Source organism: Acanthochromis polyacanthus, chromosome 24 (genome assembly GCF_021347895.1).
Source record: "Acanthochromis polyacanthus isolate Apoly-LR-REF ecotype Palm Island chromosome 24, KAUST_Apoly_ChrSc, whole genome shotgun sequence".
In the NCBI taxonomy this organism is placed as follows: Eukaryota; Metazoa; Chordata; class Actinopteri; family Pomacentridae; genus Acanthochromis; species Acanthochromis polyacanthus.
The window spans coordinates 705,318-728,862 of record NC_067136.1 but is presented as its reverse complement, the minus strand read 5'-3'; the positions used below and the strand labels follow the sequence as shown (position 1 = coordinate 728,862).

The 23,545-nt window shown below is 40.3% G+C and overlaps 2 protein-coding genes across 2 annotated transcripts in view; one reads left to right on the top strand and one right to left on the bottom strand.

Moving 5' to 3' along the window:
• LOC127532602 (uncharacterized) overlaps nt 1-18,351 on the top strand; it is a 114,439-nt gene extending 96,088 nt beyond the window's left edge. Inside the window, exon 17 of the transcript XR_007940141.1 lies at nt 18,158-18,351. The gene's annotated coding sequence lies outside the window, so the exon portion shown is untranslated. The remainder of the gene's footprint in view (nt 1-18,157) is intronic.
• LOC127532601 (E3 SUMO-protein ligase ZBED1-like) lies at nt 11,556-14,542 on the bottom strand. Its single transcript, XM_051944563.1, has 3 exons — nt 14,361-14,542; nt 13,885-14,143; nt 11,556-13,476 (listed from the first exon to the last, which is right to left on the bottom strand). Exons 1-3 carry the CDS (start codon nt 14,426-14,428, stop codon nt 12,058-12,060), a joined length of 1,746 nt encoding a protein of 581 aa, XP_051800523.1. The 5' UTR covers nt 14,429-14,542; the 3' UTR covers nt 11,556-12,057.
• Nucleotides 18,352-23,545: the final 5,194 nt, after the last annotated feature.

The window sequence follows — 23,545 nt, the reverse complement described above, 5'->3', positions numbered from 1 at the left end:
TTCCTCCTATATCATGTTTAGTTGTTAATCTGCAGATAAATGTAGTAAAATAACATTGTTTGTTACTGAACTGTAGTGAAGGCTGAACAGAATAAGCAGAACTTAAACTGATAGAATGAACTGGGTTACTTCACAGAAATGATTGTTTATCCTGTAACACACTGGAAATAATGAACTTTACAGTAAATAATGCAACAAGCCCTCCAACTCATACGACCACACAGGTCGTATGTACGTGCCCCTGAATAGGTGGCTTGCAAATGACGTCACATCCGCCTCATTACCTATGCATATCATGAAGTGGTGGTCAGCGGAGCTGATTGTTGACTGCAGCGAGTGTGGCTAACGTTCACTCATCGGTCAAAAATGCCTTTTGCGTGTGTTGTTTTAGGTTGTTCTAATCGATCAAATCGCGAAATTAATAAAGGATACTTCAGGGTTCCTCGTGAAGAGATTAAAAAAAGGGCCTCACACGAAGGATTTTACGAAAAGACGCAGAGAAAAATGGCTCACTAACATTTCCTTAAGTTCGAAGGGAGCGGAGTCAAAGAATGCCAGAGTCTGTGGCGATCACTTCTTTAAAGGTTAGTGAATTATTATGATATACATGCTTAGAGCCTTTCTGTGTTGGTTTTAAGACCCATTCTTTAAAGATTGGTAACACTAACTACCCACTTAAGCTAACGTTCGCTGTTTTAAGCTTGTTTACTCTCGTCCAAAATGACGGTTTCTGTTGATAGGCAAACGAAGAAAAATTGTACAAATGAAAAAAATAAAACACTGCAATCACAGTAAACGGACAAGTATTTCTTAGACATTTTACATTAAGTTTGCCATCTTCATGTGCTTAGTAAACAGACCAACACGAAACACAAATTAAAGCAGGAACTGAGATGTGGCTAGCATATATACACTGTCACTAGCAAAACTGTCACATTGAAGGATTATTTACCCTGCCATGCAGTCGCAGTGCGCAGTTATTATTTCTCCATCTTCTTTTATCAACAACCAGGTATGAGTTGGTGTTTTTGATAAACATTGCGAATGTTTCACCGGAAAAGAACAGCAGAAACACGTTTTAGCATCCACCGAGCTAACACACCTAGCAAGTACAAGTTTACATAAATCGTTACTTACACGGCTTTTTATGATGCAGGATTTGTCTTTCAGGATCTTAACTCCGACTTCTTTAACCCATCCACAGACAAAGAAATTGTATGAATCCATGCTTTTCCAAGCCTTCATTTGTTTAGCAGTGCAAAAGCTTGTTTGTAGCACCAGATAGTTTGAGGTATCAGGGAACTGAACTGGCGGATATTTTTCCAACTCGTAGGTCAAATCCTTCGTGGATAACGCATACGGATCTATGCCATCACAAAATTTGACTTTTTCGATGTATCGAGTTTGAGAATTAGAATCTAAAGCACGAAAATACTCAGAAAAAGAGTCGTGTTTTCCTTGCTCTGCGGCAGCCATTTTGGTTGGCCTGACCACCACTTAATTAACCGGAAGTTAATGCCACCGCTAAAGTCACGTGTTTGCAAGCCGCCGATACGACCCATGAGAGCGTATTTACGTTAGCGCCCCTACGGGTGACTGGAAGGCATTACGGGATTTAATTTGCAAAACGGCTTTTCCCTCACTTTTGCAAGACGGGTTTAGGGTTATGGTTAGGGTTACGGTTAGTTAGGTCAACATTTGTTCATGGTGACATTTCAGCTGAGACACCGGAGTGTCGATATTTACTCAACCGCTAGAGGTCGCTTAACTTCAAAACGTAACACTCGGTCATAATAAGGGAGTGTACAGACGAGCTATGTGGTCGTTTTTTCAAGGAAGACAGTCTCAATAATGAACTTTTCTGTAAATAATGAACTTTTCTGCTGCTTTTTGCACTTCAGCTTTGATGAGTATGATGAAATTAGCCTGAGGAAGATGGTGCCAGTGTGTGAGGCGTGCCGTCAGCTGCTCCAGCTGTTCCGAATGCTATGTGTATTTATGCTGTTTGTATCCCTTGTTACACATGAAGTCAATGCTCTGCTGGTGTATGAGTGTCAAACTTTGCTAAATTTGAGAGTCTTCTCAAATGATCTAGTCAGTTTTGAGCTTTATGGACAGAGATCTTTGCCTTTATTCCTATCGGGCATCCCGACATACCTCTGCCGTACGCCGGTGCCACTCCCTTGGCGGAAACGCTACCGGTGCCGGGGAAAGCGGGGCGGTTGCATGGTGAGGCTGAGGGCCGGGTTGGTGCGCACTGTTCATGGTGGATATGGAGTGGTACCTCGCCTTGCTGTCTCCTGACGTTGGCTGGACCCTGTCGCTGCCTGTCTGGTACCGATGACCGGCTCGGATGACATGTTTCTGCCCCGCGGTCCCTGCTCTCCTCATCTCCGCCGGCACGGGATGGATCTGGGTAACCTGTGGCCTTTCTGTAGGGACTCCGTGTCAGCTGTTCTTCCAGACCCGCCAGCTCCTGCCAGGTTTGGCTTGGTTAACGCAAGATCACTTGCGAATAAAACATTCATCCTGAAGGATTTCTTTACATCTTGGGATCTGAACTTCCTCTTTGTCACTGAGACTTGGCTGAGTGTTGGTGAGTCCAGTGCCTTCACAGAACTTTTACCTGAGGAGTGCTGCTATTTTAATTCTCCGCGGACATCTGGTCGAGGAGGAGGAATTGCAACTGTTTTTAAAAGCGATTTTAAATGTAAACAGATGTTCCTGTCATGGACCCTCACCAGCTTTGAATTAACTCTCACACGGTGTTGTGTGCTGTGGTTTATCGAATATAACAGAGACTTTTTAACTGACTTTTCTGGGTTCTTGGCCGACATCATGCCGAAATATGACCGGGTCCTGATTGTCGGTGATTTTAATATTCATGTATGTTGTCCGGAAATCCCCTTGGCGAGGGATTTCTTAAATATAATTGACTCTTTTAATCTTGTTCAGTCTGTACTGGGCCCGACACATGATCGTGGTCACACACTTGATCTTGTTTTGTCTTATGGTCTGCCTGTTTTTAACTTGGAGATCTGTGAAGCGTTCTTCTCTGATCATATGCCTGTACTTTTTCAAGCTACTGTACATGATAACACCGTTAAACCTCGTGCTGCTGCTCACAGACGCCGGGCTTTTAACTCTTACACTGCTGCTCACTTCTCAGCCGCTTTCAGTCAGAACTACTTCACTCCCAGTCCTATGTGTGATGATACAGAAGCTCTGTGCTCTCAGTTTCTTGTTACCTGTCAAACTGCTATTGATGCTGCGGCCCCTTTAAAGAGCAGGAGGCATAAAGTTCTTCCAGAGCCTTGGTTGAATGAAACAACCCGCACTGCCAGACAGGAGTGTCGCAGAGCTGAGCGCAAGTGGAAAAAAGATAAACTGGAAGTGTCTTTTCAATGGTTGAGGGATTGTTGGCGTCGTTACCAGTCCATTGTGAAAGAGGCAAAAAGTAAATATTTCTCTGATACTGTTGTATCAAACTGTCACAAACCTCGTGTTTTGTTTAAAGTGATTAACTCTGCTCTGAATCCACCGCAGACTGTGGGAATTGAGCCCTCCCCTAGTGTGTGTGAAAACTTTTTGCACTTTTTCGTTGCTAAAGTCTCCTCTACCAGAGCACTTATTTCACCTCCTACTTATGACCCCTCTGTGTTTGTTCCTTGGTCTGCTGTGTTTGACTCCTTTGAGCCTGTGACCCTGTCTTTTGTGCAGGAGATTATTGATAATTTAAAGCCATCAGGTTCACCTAATGATTCTGTTCCTCCTCGACTTTTTAAGGAGGCTTTCCCTACAGTTGGGCCACATCTGCACAGCATCATTAACAGCAGTCTGTCCTCTGGAGTGGTCCCTGAAAATTTTAAACATGCGGTTGTGCAACCCCTGATTAAAAAACCTGGACTGGATCCTGCTATTATGGCAAATTTTAGGCCCATTTCTAAATTGTCTTTCCTCTCCAAAATCCAGGAGAAAATTGTGTACTCCCAGCTCACGGACTTTTTAAATGAACAAAATGTTCTGGAGATTTTTCAATCTGGTTTTAAAAGACTGCATAGCACGGAATCGGCTCTTTTAAGAGTTTTTAATGACACCTTCTTAGCTACTGACTCTGGTCACAGTGTGATCCTTGTGCTTTTAGATTTAACAGCAGCATTTGATACAGTGGACCATGACATCTTGGTTGCTCGTCTGGAGCAGTGGGTAGGCATCAGTGGTACGGCTCTGAAATGGTTCAGGTCCTACCTCTCTCATCGGACTTTCTGTGTCAGCCTTGGGGACTCTGTGTCCTTCACTGCTCCTCTCTCATGTGGGGTTCCTCAGGGTTCGGTGCTGGGCCCTCTTTTATTTTCTCTATACCTTCTCCCCCTTGGTTCAATCCTCAGGAAGCATGACATTTCATTCCACTGTTATGCTGATGACTGTCAGATTTATGTCACTCTCAAAAAGGCCAAGTCATTTTCCCTTAAACCTTTGTTAAATTGCTTGGATGACCTCAAGGCCTGGATGTCCCTAAATTTTCTGAGTTTTAATGAAAAAAAGACTGAAGTGATGGTCTTTGGTGGTAGCTCTGTGACTCCTCCAATGGATCTGGGTTTCTTGGCACAGTACGCCAAACCTGTTGTTAATAATTAACAGGATTAAAGTTGTGGTGAAAAATAGCTTCTTCTAGTTAAGGCAGCTGGCAAAAATTAAACCCATTCTGCAGAGAAAGCAATTTGAAACAGTAATCCATGCCTTTGTGACCACTCAGCTGGATTACTGCAATGCTCTCTATATGGGGGTTAGTGGGTCCTCCATTGCTCGTCTACAGCTAGTCCAGAATGCCGCTGCACGTCTTTTAACTGGTACGAGAAAGTTTGAGCACATTTCACCGATTTTAGCTTCACCACACTGGCTGCCTGTCCTTTTTAGAATTCATTTTAAAATGCTTTATTTGCTTTTAAATCATTACATGGTCTCACCCCCCAATACCTGTCTGAGCTTCTTCATCCATGTACTCCGAGCCATTCCCACAGGTCAGCTGATCAGCTGCTCCTGAGGATCCCCAAAACAAGGCTGAAGCTCAGAGGGGATCGAGCGTTTTCTGTGGCAGCTCCAAAGCTTTGGAATGAGCTGCCACTGCACATTAGACAGGCCTCCTCCTTGTCCAATTTTAAAACCCTTCTTAAAACCCACCTTTTCTCATTGGCATTTCACACCACGTAGGTTTGTTGTTTTCATGTGCATGTATATATATGTGGGAGGGGCAGCCCAGTTTGTTTAGTCTATTTATTGCTTTTGTTTTTATTGTGCAGTCTGCTTTTACTTCTTATTGTTTTTATCCTAGTTAATGTTTTATCTTTGTTTTTATTACTTTTATTTTTAATCTTGTTGTTTATGCCTATGTACAGCACCTTGGTCAACTGTGGTTGTTTTAAAGGTGCTTTATAAATAAATTTGATTTGATTTGATTTGATTCTAAACTGTTTGATTCTCTCAGTTCTTGTCCTCTGTACAATACCAATAAAGTTGAATCTAACCAGTGATCTGTGGTTCATTATAGTTTCTATGCAGAGTTTTAAAGCTGGTTTCTTCTCTGCAGAAGTGATAATAAAGGTTGATTCTCCAGATTCTGATCCTGCTGCTTCATGTCTGACTACAACCTGTTGAACTGGTTCACAACAAACTCAGATCAGGAGCTTATCTACAGGATCAACAAACAAAACACAAAAACCAGACTGGCGTTTAGTGTCGTTACACAACACCCCTTAACTACAGCTCTGCTGCTCCTCCCTCTGAACCAGGACGTGTTGTTCTCTTTACCAGGATAAATAGCAGAAGTATTTTGTTCTTCCTATAATGAGATTGTAGTATTCAGTAAAACCCACTGAGTCATGTGGAAAGTCCACAGTGTCACATTTTCTCAGTAACATGACAGTCATCGTCCCACTGAGACCAGGTTGTTAAATATCATTCAGATCATACAAACCATCAGCTGTCCCTCACAGCAGGTCAACTGGGCTTCATGTCATCAGGGTAAACTTTGTCTCATCATTTATTTAACATGTAAACACTGAAGAGTCACATGTTCCATGTTGGTCTTTCATTTGTGTTTTGTGGAAACAGAAAGTTCCTCGTTCATCACATTTAGGTTGTTGTGTTTCTGCATAGATCTAATTAGTGTAGAAAACATCCAGACTGTAGTTTACCAGAACTTCCTGCTGCTCTGTAGAATCTGTTTCTACAACCAGAGACTTTAGAGACAGTCTGTCTGAACACAGATCATGTTCCTCTGGACACACCATGCTAAAGATAAAGAGAGTTTAGGTTTATTATGAAAGTTTCGTTCCTCTTCCTGTAGTTCAGCTCTGAGTTTTGAACACAAACAACAAATTCTGGAACCTCATTAAATGTTTTGAGTTTCAAATGTGGATGTAAACTTTCTGATTTGTTCGTCTTCCTGTCTATTATCTTCTTTCTTATCTGATTTTCTCTGTCAGGTTGAATCATCTTCTAAAAACTGTAAATAATCAGAGATGAATGAAGACAGAGAGCAGCAGCCTCCATCTTTACTGAGCAGAAACCACAGCAGGAAAGTTTAACGTTGCTTCTTTCAAACATCCACTTACAGAGAATTCATCAGAGACCAGATTTGCTGCAGGTTGTCTGAGTTAAAGACACAGAAAAGAGACTATGGAGACAGGCCATCAAGACACATAGGACTAGTGTTGTGAAGCGTGGAGGTGGCAGCATTTTGTGGGTCTAAACACACACAAACCTAACACAAAGAGACCAAAAGGTCAGAGAAAGAGACACAGAATGATTTTAGAGACACATAATGAGCTTTCTGATGCTCACCATGCAGTGTGGAGCAATCCAGTCTCACAAGGATTCGTGAAACTGTCACATAAATTAATCTATGGTTACGTGCGCACCAACACGATTTCTCATGTTTTACGTGTTGCTCACAACGAAATTCAAACCAATGTATTTGAAGCAGAGGACTTTTCGTGCCACTCAGAACGTATTTCAAACGAATGGGTATATTATATAAAAATATAATGGGTATATATATAATATGGGTTTATATAATGGGTATATTATATAAAAATATAATGGGTATATATATAATATGGGTTTATATAATGGGTATATTATATAAAAATATAATATACCCATTCGTTTGAAATACGTTCTGAGTGGCACGAAAAGTCCTCTGCTTCAAATACATTGGTTTGAATTTCGTTGTGAGCAACACGTAAAACATGAGAAATCGTGTTGGTGCGCACGTAACCATAGATTAATTTATGTGACAGTTTCACGAATCCTTGTGAGACGGGATTGTGTGGAGACAGACAGCAGAGACTCAGATGAAGGTTTGAACTCTGAATGATGTGATGATCTACAGAAACACTCTGTGATGTATGAAGGACAGGAAAGAAGTTTGTGTTGCTCTGAGGGTCAGCTACAGATTTAATGTGATGGTTTACGTTGTTATAAAGGGCTATAGAAATAAACTTTTAAACTTTGTTTCTGGATTTTGGTCTCCAGAACTGCTGACAGAAACAATGAAGGTGTTTCAGACCAAGTTTATTATATAATCACATTATTAGATACTTTCACTCAGTACATTTTCAACACAAACATGAAGCAGGGACACCATTTAACACAAATGACCATTTTGAAGTGCAATAACACAGAATGCATTATTTCATTTATCTGTTGTAGTTTCAGTGGGGACATTCTGTCTCTAAAGTCTTGAGTGTTCTTTCATAATGAGGCAAGGCAAGGCAAATGTATTTATATAGCACATTTCAACAACGAGGCGATTCAAAGTGCTTTACAAAGACATTAAGAACAGAGGATGATGATTATTAAAAGAAAAACAAAAGAAAACTTTTATGAAATCATTAAAAAAAAAGTCAGAACAGTAAAAAGATCAAAAACAGAAGTCAGAAAACAAGGGCTGTTTAAAATAACTTTCAATAAATAATATTTAAAACAACTTAAAATAATTTAATCAAAAGCAGCTGAGAACAGGTACGTCTTCAGAATGGACTTAAATGTGCTGAGAGTTTCCGCTGATCTACAGTTTTCTGGGAGTTTGTTCCTTATATATGGGGCATAGAAGCTGAATGCAGCTTCTCCGTGTTTGGTTTTTACTCTAGGAACTACTAGAAGATCTGATCCAGATGACCTGAGTGGTCTGGGTGGTTCATACTGAGTCAGGAGGTCTCTGATGTATTTTGGTCCAAGACCATTTAAAGCTTTGTAGACCAGCAGCAGGACTTTAAAATCTACCCTCTGAGTGACAGGAAGCCAGTGTAAGGACTTTAAAACCGGAGTGATATGATCTCTTTTCTTGGTCTTAGTGAGGACTCGAGCAGCAGAGTTTTGAATCTGCTGCAGTTGTTTGAGTGTTTTTTTAGATAGACCTGTAAAGATACTGTTACAGTAATCAAGCCGACTGAAAATAAATGCATGGACGAGCTTTTCCAGGTCCTGCTGAGACATCAGCCCTTTAATTCTTGAGATATTTTTTAAGTGATAGTAAGCCGACTTTGTAACTGCTTTAATGTGTTTTCCAAAACTGAGTTCTGAGTCCATCACCACACCCAGATTTCTGGTCTGGTCAGCAGTTTTTAACTGTAAAGACTGAAGCTCTAGGCTCACCTTTAATCGCCCTTCCTTGGCTCCAAAAACCATTACCTCAGTTTTGTCGTTATTTAACTGAAGAAAGTTTTGACACAGCCACTCATTTATCTGTTCAGTACACTTTCCCAGCACCTGTATAGGGCCATGGTCTTCTGGGGACATTGTAATGTAGATCTGCGTGTCATCTGCATAGCTATGGTAACTTACATTATTCTTTTCAATAATCTGAGCTAGTGGGAGCATATAGATGTTAAACAGAAGAGGCCCCAGAATGGAACCTTGGGGAACTCCACATGTAATTACTGTCTGCTCAGACATAAAGTTACCTATAGACACAAAGTAATTCCTATTCTTTAGGTAAGATTTGAACCAGTTGAGTACTGTGCTGGATAGTCCCACCCAGTTCTCCAGTCGGTTAAGTAGTATATTGTGGTCGACTGTGTCAAACGCAGCACTCAGATCCAGCAGGACTAGGACCGACATCCTGCCGCTGTCTGTATTTAAGTGGATGTCATTAATTACCTTAATAAGAGCCGTCTCAGTGCTGTGGTGCTGTCGAAAACCTGACTGAAAAACACTGAAGCTGTTACTTTTTATTAGGTAATTGTTTAGCTGTTGAAAAACTGCTTTTTTAATTATCTTACTTAAAAATAGGAGATTAGAGGTTGGTCTGTAGCTATTCATTTGTAACTTGTCGAGGTTGCTCTTTTTTTAAAAGTGGCTTAATCACAGCAGTTTTTAAAGCCTGAGGAAAAACACCTGACATAAGAGACAAGTTCACAATCCATAAAAGATCCGCCAGCTGTACTTGGGACACTTTTTTGAGAAACCTTGTTGGCAGAATATCCAGACAGCAGGAGGAGGAGTTTAGTTGATGTATAATGTCCTCCAGGTTTTTGTGATTAATAGGATTAAATTGCGTCATGGTGTTTAAAATAGTTTTACGCTGACACAGGACATATCCTGAACCTGCTGTGGGGGCACTAACTGCTTGTCTAATGTTTTGGATTTTCTCTACAAAGAATGATGCAAAGTGGTTGCAGGCCCTGGTAGAATGCAGCTCAGGGGCTAGTGACACACAAGGGTTTGTTAGTCTGTCCACAGTAGCAAATAAGGCTTGTGTACTGTGACTGTTTTTGGTGATTATATCTGTGAAATAAGATTGTCTTGCATTCCTCAGTTGTAAATTGTAAGTCCACAGTTTCTCTTTGTAAATGTCATAATGAACCTGGAGTTTTGATTTTCGCCGCCTACGTTCAGCTTTCCTACACTCTCTTTTGCTATTTCTGACCAGTGTGGCATTTCTCCATGGAGATTTTTTCTTACCAGAAATAACTTTCACCTTAGTTGGAGCAATGACATCCATAATGTTTACGATTTTAGCATTAAAACTACCTATCAGCTCATCGACTGAAGCCCCAGACAGAGCTGGTGTAGAAGAGAAAGCTGATTAAATATTTCAGAGGTATTTTCAGTAATACACCGTTTTCTGGTTACCTCCGTGAAAGTTGCTATGGGGAGATCACAGCTCAAAACACCGTAAACAAACCAGCATGCAGCATGTGGTGCATTTCACATAGACAATGAATGGCGTGTGAGAAATTGCCGAATCTAGTGGACATGCCTTTATGCTCAGGAGCCATAATGAAGGACAAAAAGTTGGTTAATGGAGCTCAATCCAAGGTGGACTACAACCAGAGAATGGAAACAAAGCCATCTGATAGCAGCGATGACAGATTCCTCCACTCCGCTCTCCAACTGTATTTGTGTTTTTAGCCATGTTATGAGTTTACCTTCATGTTGCAGACCTGCCAACCTGTACGCATTTTGCATAGCAGGTACTCAATTTGACATCAAAATACGCTGGTACGCTCCGCCTCATTAAACTACTGAAAAAGCTGCAGACATCTGTGAGTGCTGTTAGAAATGTGGACGTGCAATACTCATACATGATGCAGCAGTGTAGTGGTGCAATTTAAACCAATCATCATAGAGTAGCGGAAAATAACGAGTCTGCAGAACACTTGTTGGCCCGCTCTCTCCTGTCCTCTGCCTCCCTCCACCTCTCTCCCCGTTCCCTGTGCCCCCACCCGCAGCAGCTGGTGGTTAAAACAGTAAAAGTGTGTGTGTGTGTGTGTGTGTGTGTGTGTGTGTGTGTGTGTGTGTGTGTGTGTGTGTGTGTGTGTGTGTGTGTGTGTGTGATAGAATAAAGTAGCTAAGCTAGTTACACAAGTGGTACTCAAAATATTTCGCCAAGGTTGGCAGGTCTGATGTTGCCTGAAGTCTACAGTTTGTAAGTTTATTCTCATGTTCACACCTTTTATTATGATCTCAGGAACAACATGAGATAAACATGTTGTGTTTGGTGTCATTTAAATCACCTGTTCAGTGTTATTTTAGATCTGTGATTGTCACTGATGTTGAACAGCTGGAATTCTACATTTAAGGAATGAACTCAGAGTAAGTTCTGCAGGTATCTGACCTCCTGGACAGTGAAGCTCAGCATCACCCCTCAGGAGGAACACATCCATGGTTGGCTGGATGCTGATCTGGCTTCAAAACTTTCTAAAAAGAGGAAGGTCACTGGAATGCAAAGCTCTTATGGAAAATAATGGAACTGGGCTTAAAAAATGCTACTTGGGCTTAAGAATAGAACCGTCCTGTTGAGAACAAAGAACGAAGAACAAAGAGAAGATCAGGCAAAAAAAAAAAAAGATTTTTGAAACAGGCCTTTTCGTAAAAGTTCAACTAAAACAGGATAAAAACTGTGTTTTTATGATGGCTTAGAGAAACAAATAACTTTAAACTCGGGGTTCGTTTTTCTGTTTTTTACTTACAGTTGGACTTCTTAAGTTAACTTTAACTGAACAACAGTGTGAATATTTTCTGTATACCTGTGAGTAGGGCTGCCACAAACGATTATTTTGATAGTCGACTAGTCACCGATTATCTTATCGATTAGTCGACTAATCGGATGATACGTAAATTCAAAGTAAAACATACAACTTATCGCACCAGCATGAAGCTGCTCTTATATAACCATAATTAGCTTTCAGCTTGAAGTGTTTAAGATACATGCCAACTAAAAATAAAGACAATTAAGATAACAGTTCAATAAACCTTTAATAAAATATGCTTGTAGCAACAAACAGTTGTTTAACTGTGTAGCATAAAGTGCAAACACCTGAGTAAAATAAGGAAAAGGCACTTGCCTAAACAACACAAAAAAAAACTTTATATTTATTTTTTAGGCCTTTTCTTTCCTTAATTTGTCTTTGGCATCAAACATAGCAACAATGAGGTAGGCACTTGTAACTAAGGAATTATTAAAGTTTTGGTCTCACTGACTCAAATGTAACAAAAGTGCGTTTTGTGCTCAGTGCTCACAACAGTATTCAACTTTACTATACTGTTACTCTATATAATGCCAAACTGCACAAGGGTCTTGTTCATAGCCAGGAAAGTTAGCATTTCTACATGTCCTGAAGAAAGGCTTGCTCTCTTTTGAGAGCAGATGTTCCCTGCTGCAGAGAAAATCCGCTCCGATGGGGTGGAGGTTGCAGGGATGCACAGAAATGATTTGGCAAGCTTTGACATTGTGGGGAAACGCCCCTCATTTGCACTCCACCATTCCAGTGGATCCTCGTTTTTAGGAAGTGAAGCCTCTCCGAAGTACAGCCGAACTTCATTTATCACAACTTGGATCTTTCTGTCCTCCTCAGATTCTCCATCCTCATTTTCACTCAAACTGTCTGTGTCAGACTGAAGAAGGGTTTCCAGAGCACTCTTTCTACCTGAACCATGGGCCCTCTGCATTGGCCCTTTTGCATCCTGTGTCCCAGTCGTTTTTGCTTCTTTGACAGCAAGCACTTCAATACTCCCCTGCAGTCTGATGCCATCTTCAGGAGTCAAAAACTTCAGCTTTCTGTATCTCGGGTCCAGGGCAGCTGCAAGAAGAACTGGATTTTCTTTGTCTCCTGAGATAGTGCAAATACTCCCCCACCTCTGTGTTATCCCCTTTTCTGCACTGGAAATGAAGGATTTTCCTGAGTTTGTCTCAAATTGGCTTTGGTGTACAGCCCGTGTCAGCCCTTTGACCACCTGTGGAAGACCTGAAATGGTTGTGTACTGCTGTGCACTAAGGTAAACAGTAGCAGTCTCAAAAGGTGCCAACCCCTGCTTCAATTCTTCAAGCAGCTCCCACTGCTCTGGCTTCAGGTCGAAGTAGTGTTTCCCCCTTGGAGTTACTTCGGGATCTGACAGAGTGGCAGTGAGAGGCCAGCGCTGTTCAAGGAGTCTTTCAATCATGTGGAATGTACTGTTCCATCTTGTACTGACATCCTGGATCAGTGCATTTTGCTTAACATTCATTTGCTCCTGCTTCATCTTTAACTTTGTACTAGCCAGCTCGCTTCTCTTAAAGTGCTCCACAAGCTGCCTGGCAGCACCGAGTGCTCTGCTAATGGTGGTTTCTTTGAGAGCAGTGTTGACTACGAGCTGGAGTGTGTGTCCAGCACAGCGGATGGAGGCCCATCCATGTTTTTCTTCAAGCAGTCGCATTGCTGCCACCATATTGGAACCACTATCATGAACTACTGCTTTTATTTTGGTGGGCAAGATGTCAAACTTTGCTAAAACCTGTTCCATCCATGTCAATATATTTGCACCAGTATGCCTCTCCTCAAGAGGCATGGTGGAAAGGTTGAACATCTTCATTTTCCAGTCTTCACTCAGGAAATGGAAAGACACTCCAAGGTAAGCCTCTGTTGCACGACTGGTCCACACATCAGCAGTCAGCGTGAGGAAACTGTTGACGCCCCTGAGGGTCTCCTTTACCTTAAAGACATGATTTGAAAGAATAGTAAGCATTATGAAGAAAATTATACACAGTATTTGTTTTCATTATTAACAATATTTGTCAGCTTATGCATTAAGCTTTAAATTTATTTGCCAGTTCAATAATTCAGTTATCATATACAGTTAAGTAGGTTAAATAATAAATATTAAACATATAAGTCAAAGAAAACAAAAACAAAAAATTACATTGCATGCTTTAACCATTATGAATTCTTAAATTGCTATTGTGAGTGAGTGAGTGATCTAAGAGCTTTTAATTCTTATGTATTTGAATGGTGCTTGTTTATTAAATCATTTCTTTATTTTACTGTGCTATTATTGCAATATTGTTTTAATACATTCATGCCAATCAATCAAATTGAAACTGAGAGAGAAAGAGAGACTGACCTTCTCAAAGGTTGCATGATATTTCTTCTCCATCAATGCGGTGAAGTGGGATCTGCCTGGTAGGTAGTTGTTGTGATAATCCGGGTTGAATTGTTTAATCATCTCCTTAAACCCTTCATCCTCCACCATCGACAGGGGTCTCATGTCCGTCACCAACATGTTCAGTATGGACTCAGTCAGAACATTTGCTTGCTGAGGTGTGCATGTAGCTAGCTTTGTAACAAATCCGTCCATTGAAGAAGAACGTACTTTTTTAGCACTGAAACATAACGTTAGAAAACATTAGCGTTACTACATTTCCTATTCAAACACATCACTGTCATAACGTTAGAGAAAGCACATGAAATATGTGTGCTAAGGGCGGCTAATGAAACAAATCGTCATCGCTACTGTTAACGTTTACAGCTTTATCAGTAAGTAGTAAGCTAGCTCTGTGTTTACGCTAATATTAGCAGCTAACTAGCCAGTTAACTTACCGAGACGACGGTCCCTCTTCATCGTTGTCACAAGCCAAAACGTGCTTCCTTTTCAGGTGCTCGTGCATCGCACTTGTGCTGCCGTGAAAGGAAAGCTCTGTCTTGCAGATATTGCATTGCACACTTTTGTCTTGTGTTTGCTTAAAATGCTCCCACACTTTAGAGTTCCGTTGCCGCCGGGTTGCCATACCATAGCCAGTCAGGTATAAATTTCCGGTGACATCGCGGCTGATCCCGATTACCCCTAGTGCGCATGTGTGTCAAGGACAGAAAGGCAGACGCGGCAGTGGAAGATGCCGCAGCAGTTTTGAGAGAAAAACAGTGATTTAAAAAAAGACGAAGCGTCGACTATTAAAATAGTTGTCGACGATTTTAATAGTCGACACAATCGTGACTAGTCGACTAATCGTGGCAGCCCTACCTGTGAGCTTCGGCTCTTCGTGTTTATCCATCGGCTCTTTTCCAACTCAAACCTGCCAAAGTTCCTCCTGGTCTCTGCGTTCCTGAACATCTTTTCCATCAGATCATCTCAGCTCCACATCCTGCTGCCTCCATCTTCCTCCTAAAGGCCATGCAGGTTCATCTTCCTTCTGACAAACAGGTGAAATTACAAATTATTACTGGTTCTAAACTCACCTCCTTCCTACCAGCTGTTTCCAGTGACAATCACAGTCCATTAGTTTATCCGCATTTATTCATTCATTTATCCACTGTTTGCTGTTGTTTATTGTGTGTTCCTAGTTAATAAATGTTTGTGTGTAACTATCATCAGTTCACTGTGTATGTCTTTGTTTTGGGAACTGGAGGTCAATGAAATCACAACTTAAGACTTTCAGGTAACACACTGATCAATTTCTTTTTCACCAAAGTCTCCTTCAGACTTAGTTTAAATTGATAATCTTCTCACATAAGCTGAGGATGTTGCCCCTAAATTAATGAGGGCAGTTTTAGTCATAAAGTCTAGTTTCTGCCATTACACTTTTATCTGTGTTGTTTGGTTCCTGCGTATGAGGTGAATCTCTGCAAAATTTTTGTACAATTCTTTGTTCACACACTGAGCTGCTGCAGAGGTCATGAACAGTCTGGCTGCTAAACAGGAAGCTTCAGACCTCAGGAAGGTTTCATGTTTCAGCAGCTACAAGCTCCACCTTCAGGCAGAAACACAGAAACTATTTCTCTGAACAGCTTCAGTGATGATCAGACATGATGTTGGATATTTGGATCAAACTAAGAACTAAATAATAATAATAAGAAGAGGGTAAAACATCATCATTCTGCTGTTTGTTCTGCTTCCTGTTCTGTCTGAAGTCTGAGGTCATGTGATTTCCTGGACACAGATTGGAAGCTTCGTCACTGGAGTTTAACAACTTCCAGAACCGTTCAGTTTTTCCTCCCGTTTCTTTCTGCTTCACAGATTCTTTAGTAAAACAGGTTTCACTGAACGACATCAACTTCTGTGTACTGATTTGGGGTTTGTTGGTGGATATTTTCACCAAACTACTGAGAGATCAGAGGAGGAAGAAGAAGAAAATGTCTGCTGGAACATCTGAGTTCTTCTGTCTGATCTGTTTCCTGGTCTGTTCCTGTACAGGTGAGTTATAATGTTCATTTATTATAAAATCTGTTAATTCTCCCTCTGATGGAGCTGGACAGGCTCTTATTTTGTAGGAATCAATAACTGCATGTATTCATGTTTGTTTTCAGGATGTAATAACTTCTAGTGACTCAGAGTTTTCTATGATTCAAACTGAGGCAGGGAGACATGATGTTTATTTTAGTGAGGACACAGTTGATAAAATAAAGTGGACTCTGTCTGTTCAGATAAAGCTCTGGAGGGTGTGGAGCTACGATGTGTTCCAACACTACTTTATGCTGACAGAGGGGGTTGGAATTAATCTAGACAAGCTGGGACTCCTGTAGGATTTGGTAGCTCCAACTTTCAAGACTTCATCAACCTCCACTGCTGCAGAACAGCTTTAAGTTTTAACCCATTACTGTACCTGATAAAGGCCTTTTTGCATAAGTCTGAAATATAAATTATTTTTCAGTTTTGGGTAACTTTACCTTTCTTTTAACCTCTCATAGTTCACCCCTTTCTGCTATTTCAAGCTCTTCATTGGACTTGAACTACTTCAATTTCAATTTTTAAAAAAAAATGTAAAAATTGGGGCGTTCTAAAACTTTTGTCAGGTAGTGTTCATGAAAAAACATGATTCCTCTTCATCAACCTGATGAATCCACTGATGAGTAAAACAAAGAAACCAGCAGCTCAGAGTTCATGGAGGAGCTTAGTGGTTAAACTCTTCTCATCTAGATGAACTTTAACTTCTGTCTTGTTTCTGCTTCAGCTCAAACAACCATCATAACAGGAAAAATCACAGCTGATGTCGGACAGAATGTCACTCTACCATGTAAAGTTCCCAACAACAAAAAAAGCATTGAGATTGTAGAGTGGAACAGATCTGATCAGGAAACAGGAAATGTTCTTTTCTCCTGGTCTGGATGGATTGAAACGGAATACCAACATCCATCTTATAAGAATCGGACAGATCTACAGGACAAAGAGATGAAGGACGGAGATGCTTCTCTGATTCTGAAGAATGTGAAGATGGAGGACACTGGAAGATATGAGTGTTGGGTTTATAAGACAGAAAAGACAATTGAACCCATCTGCATCATCGACCTGGAAGTTCATGGTGAGTTTGTGTTGAGAGTTCAGTTTGTGTCTCTGATGAAGCTGCTTGGTCTCAGATCAGATGTTTGTGGTTTATAAAGATGTTGCTGATGAGACTTTGGAGAAAACAGCTGATCTGACTGATGTTCAAACTCCTGATATCTCTGATACCACTGATTTCTCTGATATTTCTGTCTGCAGGAGACAGGGTTGGAATCACTGTAGGATCAGTAGTGGGTGTGATACTTCTTCTTGCTGTGGCTTTTCTTGGCTTTGTGATCTATAAACGACACATGAGAGAATCCAAACCTCCCAGTTCCTCCTGATGAAACAACAGCTAAACAGATACTATAACAGTTCCTGAACAGCATCAAAACAAACCAGAGCTTGTGTAACTTTGTTGAGCTGCACGAAAAACATGACGACATCGTGTTGGTGCGCACGAAACCGAAACAAAAACTTACGTCACAGTTTCACGAATCCCCGTGAGACCGGGTTGCACTTTGATGGAAGCAGCAGCAGCAGAACAAAGAGAATCCAGGTGTGGACCAACCATGTGGTCTCTCCTTTAACTGCCACCTTATGGTGGTGGAGGGTTTGTGAGCTCAGAGGATGCTGGGAGCTCTGCTGTCTGGAGTTCAGCTCCTGCTAGGGTTTCTATTGGCAGACTGGTCCAGAAACATCAAGTCCTCCCAACATCTCCATCATCTAGATTGATCCTGTGGATTGTTGCTGCTGCTGCTGGTCTTCATCAACTTTTCTGTTGCTTTGTCTGGAAATAAATGTGTTCCAAAGCTCTGCATGTTAGAACCTGATGAAATGTTGTGGATGTAAAGTGTTCTGTCAGATGAGATCAGAAGCAGATAGAACAGTTCTGATTGTCCAGAATGAAGCAGAACTGATGAACAACTTTAGACTGAACTGGTTTGAATGTTTTATCTGTTAGCAGCTCTGATGATGGTCTAAACTGTTTTGCATAGTAAAGATGTTGATAATATCAATGAATATTTTTTATACTACTCAGTGGTCTGTCAGTTTAATCTTCCTCCTATATCATGTTTAGTTGTTAATCTGCAGATAAATGTAGTAAAATAACATTGTTTGTTACTGAACTGTAGTGAAGGTTGAACAGAATAAACAGAACTTCTACTGATAGAATGAACTGAGTTACTTCACAGAAATGACAATTATAAATAATGAACTTAACTGCTGTTTTTTCCAATTCTGCTTTGATGCTAAACTGTTTCTTTGTCTTAGTTCTTGTTCTCTGTACAATGCCAGTTAAGTTGAATCCAATAAATGATCTGTGGTTCATTATTATTTCTATATCTTTAAATCTACACACACATTTCTGAATACAGTCAATTCACAGCATATTAATCACAGTTATTGTCATTGATTAGCATTTGACATAATTTGATGAACATGTAGGTATTAGATTTTTGTTTTTGAATATCTGGAATATGCCATCGGTGCCAGTCAGTTCTGTTCATAACCATCAAATATTCATTTTCAGAATTTTCTCCCTTTCATCCACACAAACCACAGCAGTTACAGCAGAGAGTTTAATAAAACAAAACCAACTAAAAGCAGCTGGACGTCATGGTGAAGAGAAACAGCAGCTCTGGTTCTGCTAAAACTGATGACCAACGTGTTTAACTGAGGTGCTGCCACCTGCTGGCTGCTCAGCTGTTTTCCTCTGCTGTCTTTTAACAAACATCTTTAACTGGAGTTTTATTCTATCATTGATCTGCTCTTCAGGTTATTTTGGACAAATTTGGAAATCAGTTGAATTGGTTTTTTTGTTTTTTGTTTTTTTACCAGGTTTTGAGTTAATTTGGACAAATTTTGGACAAACTCTGAACTGTTTTGGACTCGGTCTGTCATTTTAAACTAGTTTTAGTCAGTTTGGAGCATTTCCATTTAATTTTAAACAAGTTGTTGACATTTTCAAGAATTCATTCTAGATAAATATTGACTAATTTCAGGCGGATTCACGCAGAGATGAACTGCTTAAATCCAACCTGCTGATTGTTATCGAACTGGTCCAGAGAAACTCCACAGTTCTTACCTGGGCGTGGAAACTGTAGAAGTCCTGAATTTCTGGGCTCTTTGTGACGGTCGGCTGTGACTCTGGATGCTGGAGGTGGACAGACTCATTCAGACTCTGACGGTTATTTCAGACAGGATTTATCTTCTGGAGTTTCCAGGAAGTGAATCACAATAAGTCTGGTAATGATCTGGATGTGCCGTCTGAAACTTGTCGGGTTTGAAGGTTTGAGTCATTTTCTAACCACCTGAGTTCAACTTATTCTCCATCTTTGAGCCAGTTTGTCTGAAACTAAACTAGAATCTGATTTGTTGTTTTGGCTGCTATGGTTTTATTTGACCACCAGGTGGAGCTGCAGACTTTCAGATGAAGAAGTGGAGGAACAATCAATCAATCAATCAAAGTTTATTTCTATAGCACTTTTCATACATAGAGTAGCACAAAGGGCTTAACAAATTAAAAACAAACAATAAAAAGACAATGCCCCACATCCCTAACCAACACCTGCCCCCATCATGCTCCCTATCAACACACACACATACACACACAGACAGTCACACAGCCACGCACACACACACACACACTTCTATAACATAAATAAAAGTGTTGGTTGGCTGAGAGCAGAAGCACCAGAAAGAGGAAACACCATCATTGAGAGCCGCCCACACCCGGGGCAGCAGCAGACCCCAACAGGCCCAACAGGCCAGCTAGCTCCAGGGCCATCAGTCCCAGGCCCTGCCAACGCCCCAGATGCAGACGGCTCCCCACCAAGGAAACACTGGAATGTAAAATAGACGTGTTAAAAATAACAGGTAAAACTAAAAATTAAAGAATAAAATAGATACTAAAAGATAAAGAATAGTAAAATAGTAAGTAAATAGTAAAATAAATACTAAAATAGTGAAATAATAATATAATATACAAAATAATAAAATTAATTAAAAGGAAGACCAGGGAAAAAAACAGTATAAATCGAGGCATTAACATGAAATAAAAAGCATTACGTAAAAGCCAGTTTAAAAAGGTGAGTCTTGAGCCTGCATTTAAAAGTCTCTACGTTCTCTACAGCCCTCAGGTCCTCTGGCAGGCTGTTCACAGGCGAGAGCCGTAATGTTGAAAAGCTGCCTCGCCATGTGTCACTGTATTCACCTTGGGAATTGTTAAAAGGCCAGTGCCAGAGGACCTGAGGGTCCGTGAGGGTTCATAAAAGTAAATCAGATAAATATGAAGGCCCAAGACCATTAATACATTTAAAAACTGTTAGAATAATTTTAAAATCTACCCTGAAGCACACAGGGAGCCAATGCAGTGATTTTAAAACTGCTGTAATGTGGTCCCGCTTTCTGGTCTTCGTCAGGACTCGTGCAGCTGAGTTCTGCAATAATTGGAGGTGAGAGATAGTTTTCTTGGGAAGACCAGAAAGCAGGGCATTACAGTAGTCCATTCTACTGGAAATAAAAGCATGCATTAACATCTCTGTGTTTGCTAGAGAGAGAAATGGGCGGACTCTGGCTATATTCTTTAAATGGTAAAAACCTGTTTTAGTTACTTGTTTAATGTGAGGTATGAAATTAAGCTCAGAGTCAAAAATGACGCCCAGATTTTTTACAGAAACAGAGGGTTTAAAAGATAGCGAAGACAGTTTTAATAAAAGTTTCTCTCTCTTGGCTTCAGGGCCGATAACTAAAACCTCAGTCTTGTCCTGGTTGAGCTGCAAGAAATTCTCTGCCATCCAAGATTTGATGTCTAAAATACAGTTAAAAAGGGCATCGACTGGCCCTGTGTCATCAGGAGACACGGCAATGTAAAGCTGAGTGTCATCAGCATAACTGTGAAAACTGATTCCGTGTCTCCTGATGACATCTCCAAGTGGGAGCATGTATAAGTTAAAAAGAATGGGACCTAAAATTGAGCCTTGAGGCACGCCATATTTCATTTTGTGGACATCTGATGAGCATGTATCCAAACTTACCAGAAAACTTCTGTCAGAGAGATAGGAGTAAAACCATTTTAAAACAGTCCCAGAGAGGCCGACCAGGTGTTTAAGTCTAGATAAAAGAATTGGGTGATCTACTGTGTCAAAGGCTGCACTTAAGTCCAGTAGCACCAGAACAAAAAGTTTATGGGAGTCTGAATTACTCCTGAGGTCGTTAACAATTGTCAACAAAGCCGTCTCTGTGCTGTGGTTCGTCCTAAAACCTGACGGAAATTTCTCTAAAATATTGTGTCTTTTTAAAAAAAAACATTCAGCTGAGTAAAAACTATTTTCTCTAAAACTTTGCTTAAAAATGGTAAGTTGGACACTGGTCTGTAATTATTAAGAATGGCAGGATCCGGATTAGTCTTCTTCAGAAGGGGTCTCACCACTGCTGTTTTAAAAGCAGCAGGGAAGACCATTTCTATGTTTTATCACTCTGGACTGATCACAGTTTGGAGCTTTCAAGCCATTTTTTCTCTTTGAAAGTTTCAAATTGTTTTGGGCAATTTGGTAATACCACAGGACAAATTTCAAGTAATTTAATAAAGTTTCAGGCCATTCAGAACAAAGTTTTTGTTTTTGGAAAAGTTCCACATCATTTGGGACAGGTGTTTGCCGTTATGGACAAATATTGGAACATTTTAGGCACATTTTGAAGACTTTTAGAGAGGATTCAGATAATTTTGGACATGTTTCAGGCAATTTAGGCACTGTTTTGAGTCCTTTTGGGTGAATATTCAGGCTTTTAAGTCACATTTTTATTAACAGATTTCAAGTCATTTTGGACATGTTTGGGGTCATTTTGTGCAAATATGAAGTGTTTTTGGGCACTGAGTGATCTTTGACAAATTTTTAGAATTCTTGGGCAAATTTTTGTCATTTAAAACAAAACTGAAGTGTTTCTGGAACGTTACGATACATTTCCTGGACCTCATTCGTCAAGAGTCTTTTTTTTTTGTCCATGACTCCAGCAGGTAACACTTTTCGTTATTTTTTAATTTTACATTAAATTGAAGTAATTTGGTCAGCTAATGATCCGATGTGTCCCACGGTAACTGACTGAGAGAGAAGAGATACACTCTCTTTAGCTCGTGTACTGAACTTTAATAAACTATCTGCTGATGTAATTCTGACAGAGTTCCATTAGTTTGGTCTGCTAGTTTAGTCCATCAGTTTGGTCCATTAGTTAGGTCTGCTAGCTGCTGAGAGAAAACTGACAGCTGAAGCAGGTCAGACAAATAAACCATCAAAAGGTAAGAATTTTACTCAGTGCAACTTGTGTTAGAAAATGTGACTTATTCTATTTTTCAAGCAGAACATTCTGGTAAAATTGTTGTTCTCGTGATACAGAAAAAGTCAGTGGACCAAATGTGTTGGGTGTATTACTCTTACATGGGGCAGCAAATAGCACTAGATGGGTCACTTTAGCCATATTTTTTTCTTTACTGGTCAAATGTGTGATGTCTTTTGTGGTTAAAGATTTTTGTCAGAATAAATCCAGAGCAGAGAAGGTGTATCTCCAAGATTCAGGTGAGCAGAAGGACTGGTCAGCTGAGTCCCTCAATCCCCATGTATCATCATTCAGCTGGGACAGAACAGCTAATACCAGGTGTGTTGTGTACTTGTAGCACTTTTCTTTTTGTTTGTGTACACAGTAGGAAGCGCCACAATCTCTTAACCGAGGCACTTTTCAATGAGGTGTAGAGGAAAAGCATTTAACAACTTACCCAATTTTTTTTAGAACATATAGCCGGCCTTTATTTAACAGGAACACTTAGCAGTATACGATGAATACCTCTGGTGTACTTTTATGATACCCCACACTTCAAAAAGGACCAAACCTTTTTCAGTCCAATAGGATTCAGTTCGTTAGGACCCAGAGTTCAATTATTCTTTCCTTTCAGTTTATGTTGTCCTTTAAATTGTGAAACTCAGATTTTTCCAGACCTCTGCATCAGTTCAGTTTGGAAAGAGAATGAAATAAGAAATAAAATAATATCAGAGCTCTGACAAAATAACAAACTAAATAAAATGAAACCAGAGTTCATCTACCCGGGTAGTGTGTTTTTCCTTTTGCTGCAGTGCGACAATTATTCAGTGCTTATCTGTACGATGAACTGAAGAATGTAGATTGAAGTCCTCGTCGTCCTAATCAGCAAAGCAATCCTCTTCACACCTGCGATGTACTCTCAGTACAGATTGAATTTGCAGCATTTTTCTCTTGCGGTTGTTCTGGGGGTTTGTGTGTGTTTTTATATATTTGCAGCATTTTTCGTTTGCATCTGTTTTGTGATTTTGTAAGTCTTTGCTTCTGCGTCGTTTCTGTGATTGCAGCATGTTTCTCTTGCAGCATTTGTTTTCTTGCATGTGTTTTATGCGTTTGTGAGTTTTTGGTTTTGGATCATTTCTGTGTTTGCAGCGCTTTTGCCGTTTGCAGCGTGTTTGCCCCTGTCGGCCACCATAGTTACGGCAGTAGAAACGTG

Bases quoted from the DNA above. Each gene is read 5' to 3' on its own strand.
- LOC127532601 (XM_051944563.1), bottom strand. From the start codon at position 14,428: ATGCACGAGCACCTGAAAAGGAAGCACGTTTTGGCTTGTGACAACGAT. The intron at 14,144-14,360 runs GTAAGTTAACTG...GTTATGTTTCAG, and splicing joins GAAGAGGGACCGTCGTCTCG to TGCTAAAAAAGTACGTTCTT. The intron at 13,477-13,884 runs GTCAGTCTCTCT...CATGTCTTTAAG, and splicing joins ATCATGCAACCTTTGAGAAG to GTAAAGGAGACCCTCAGGGG.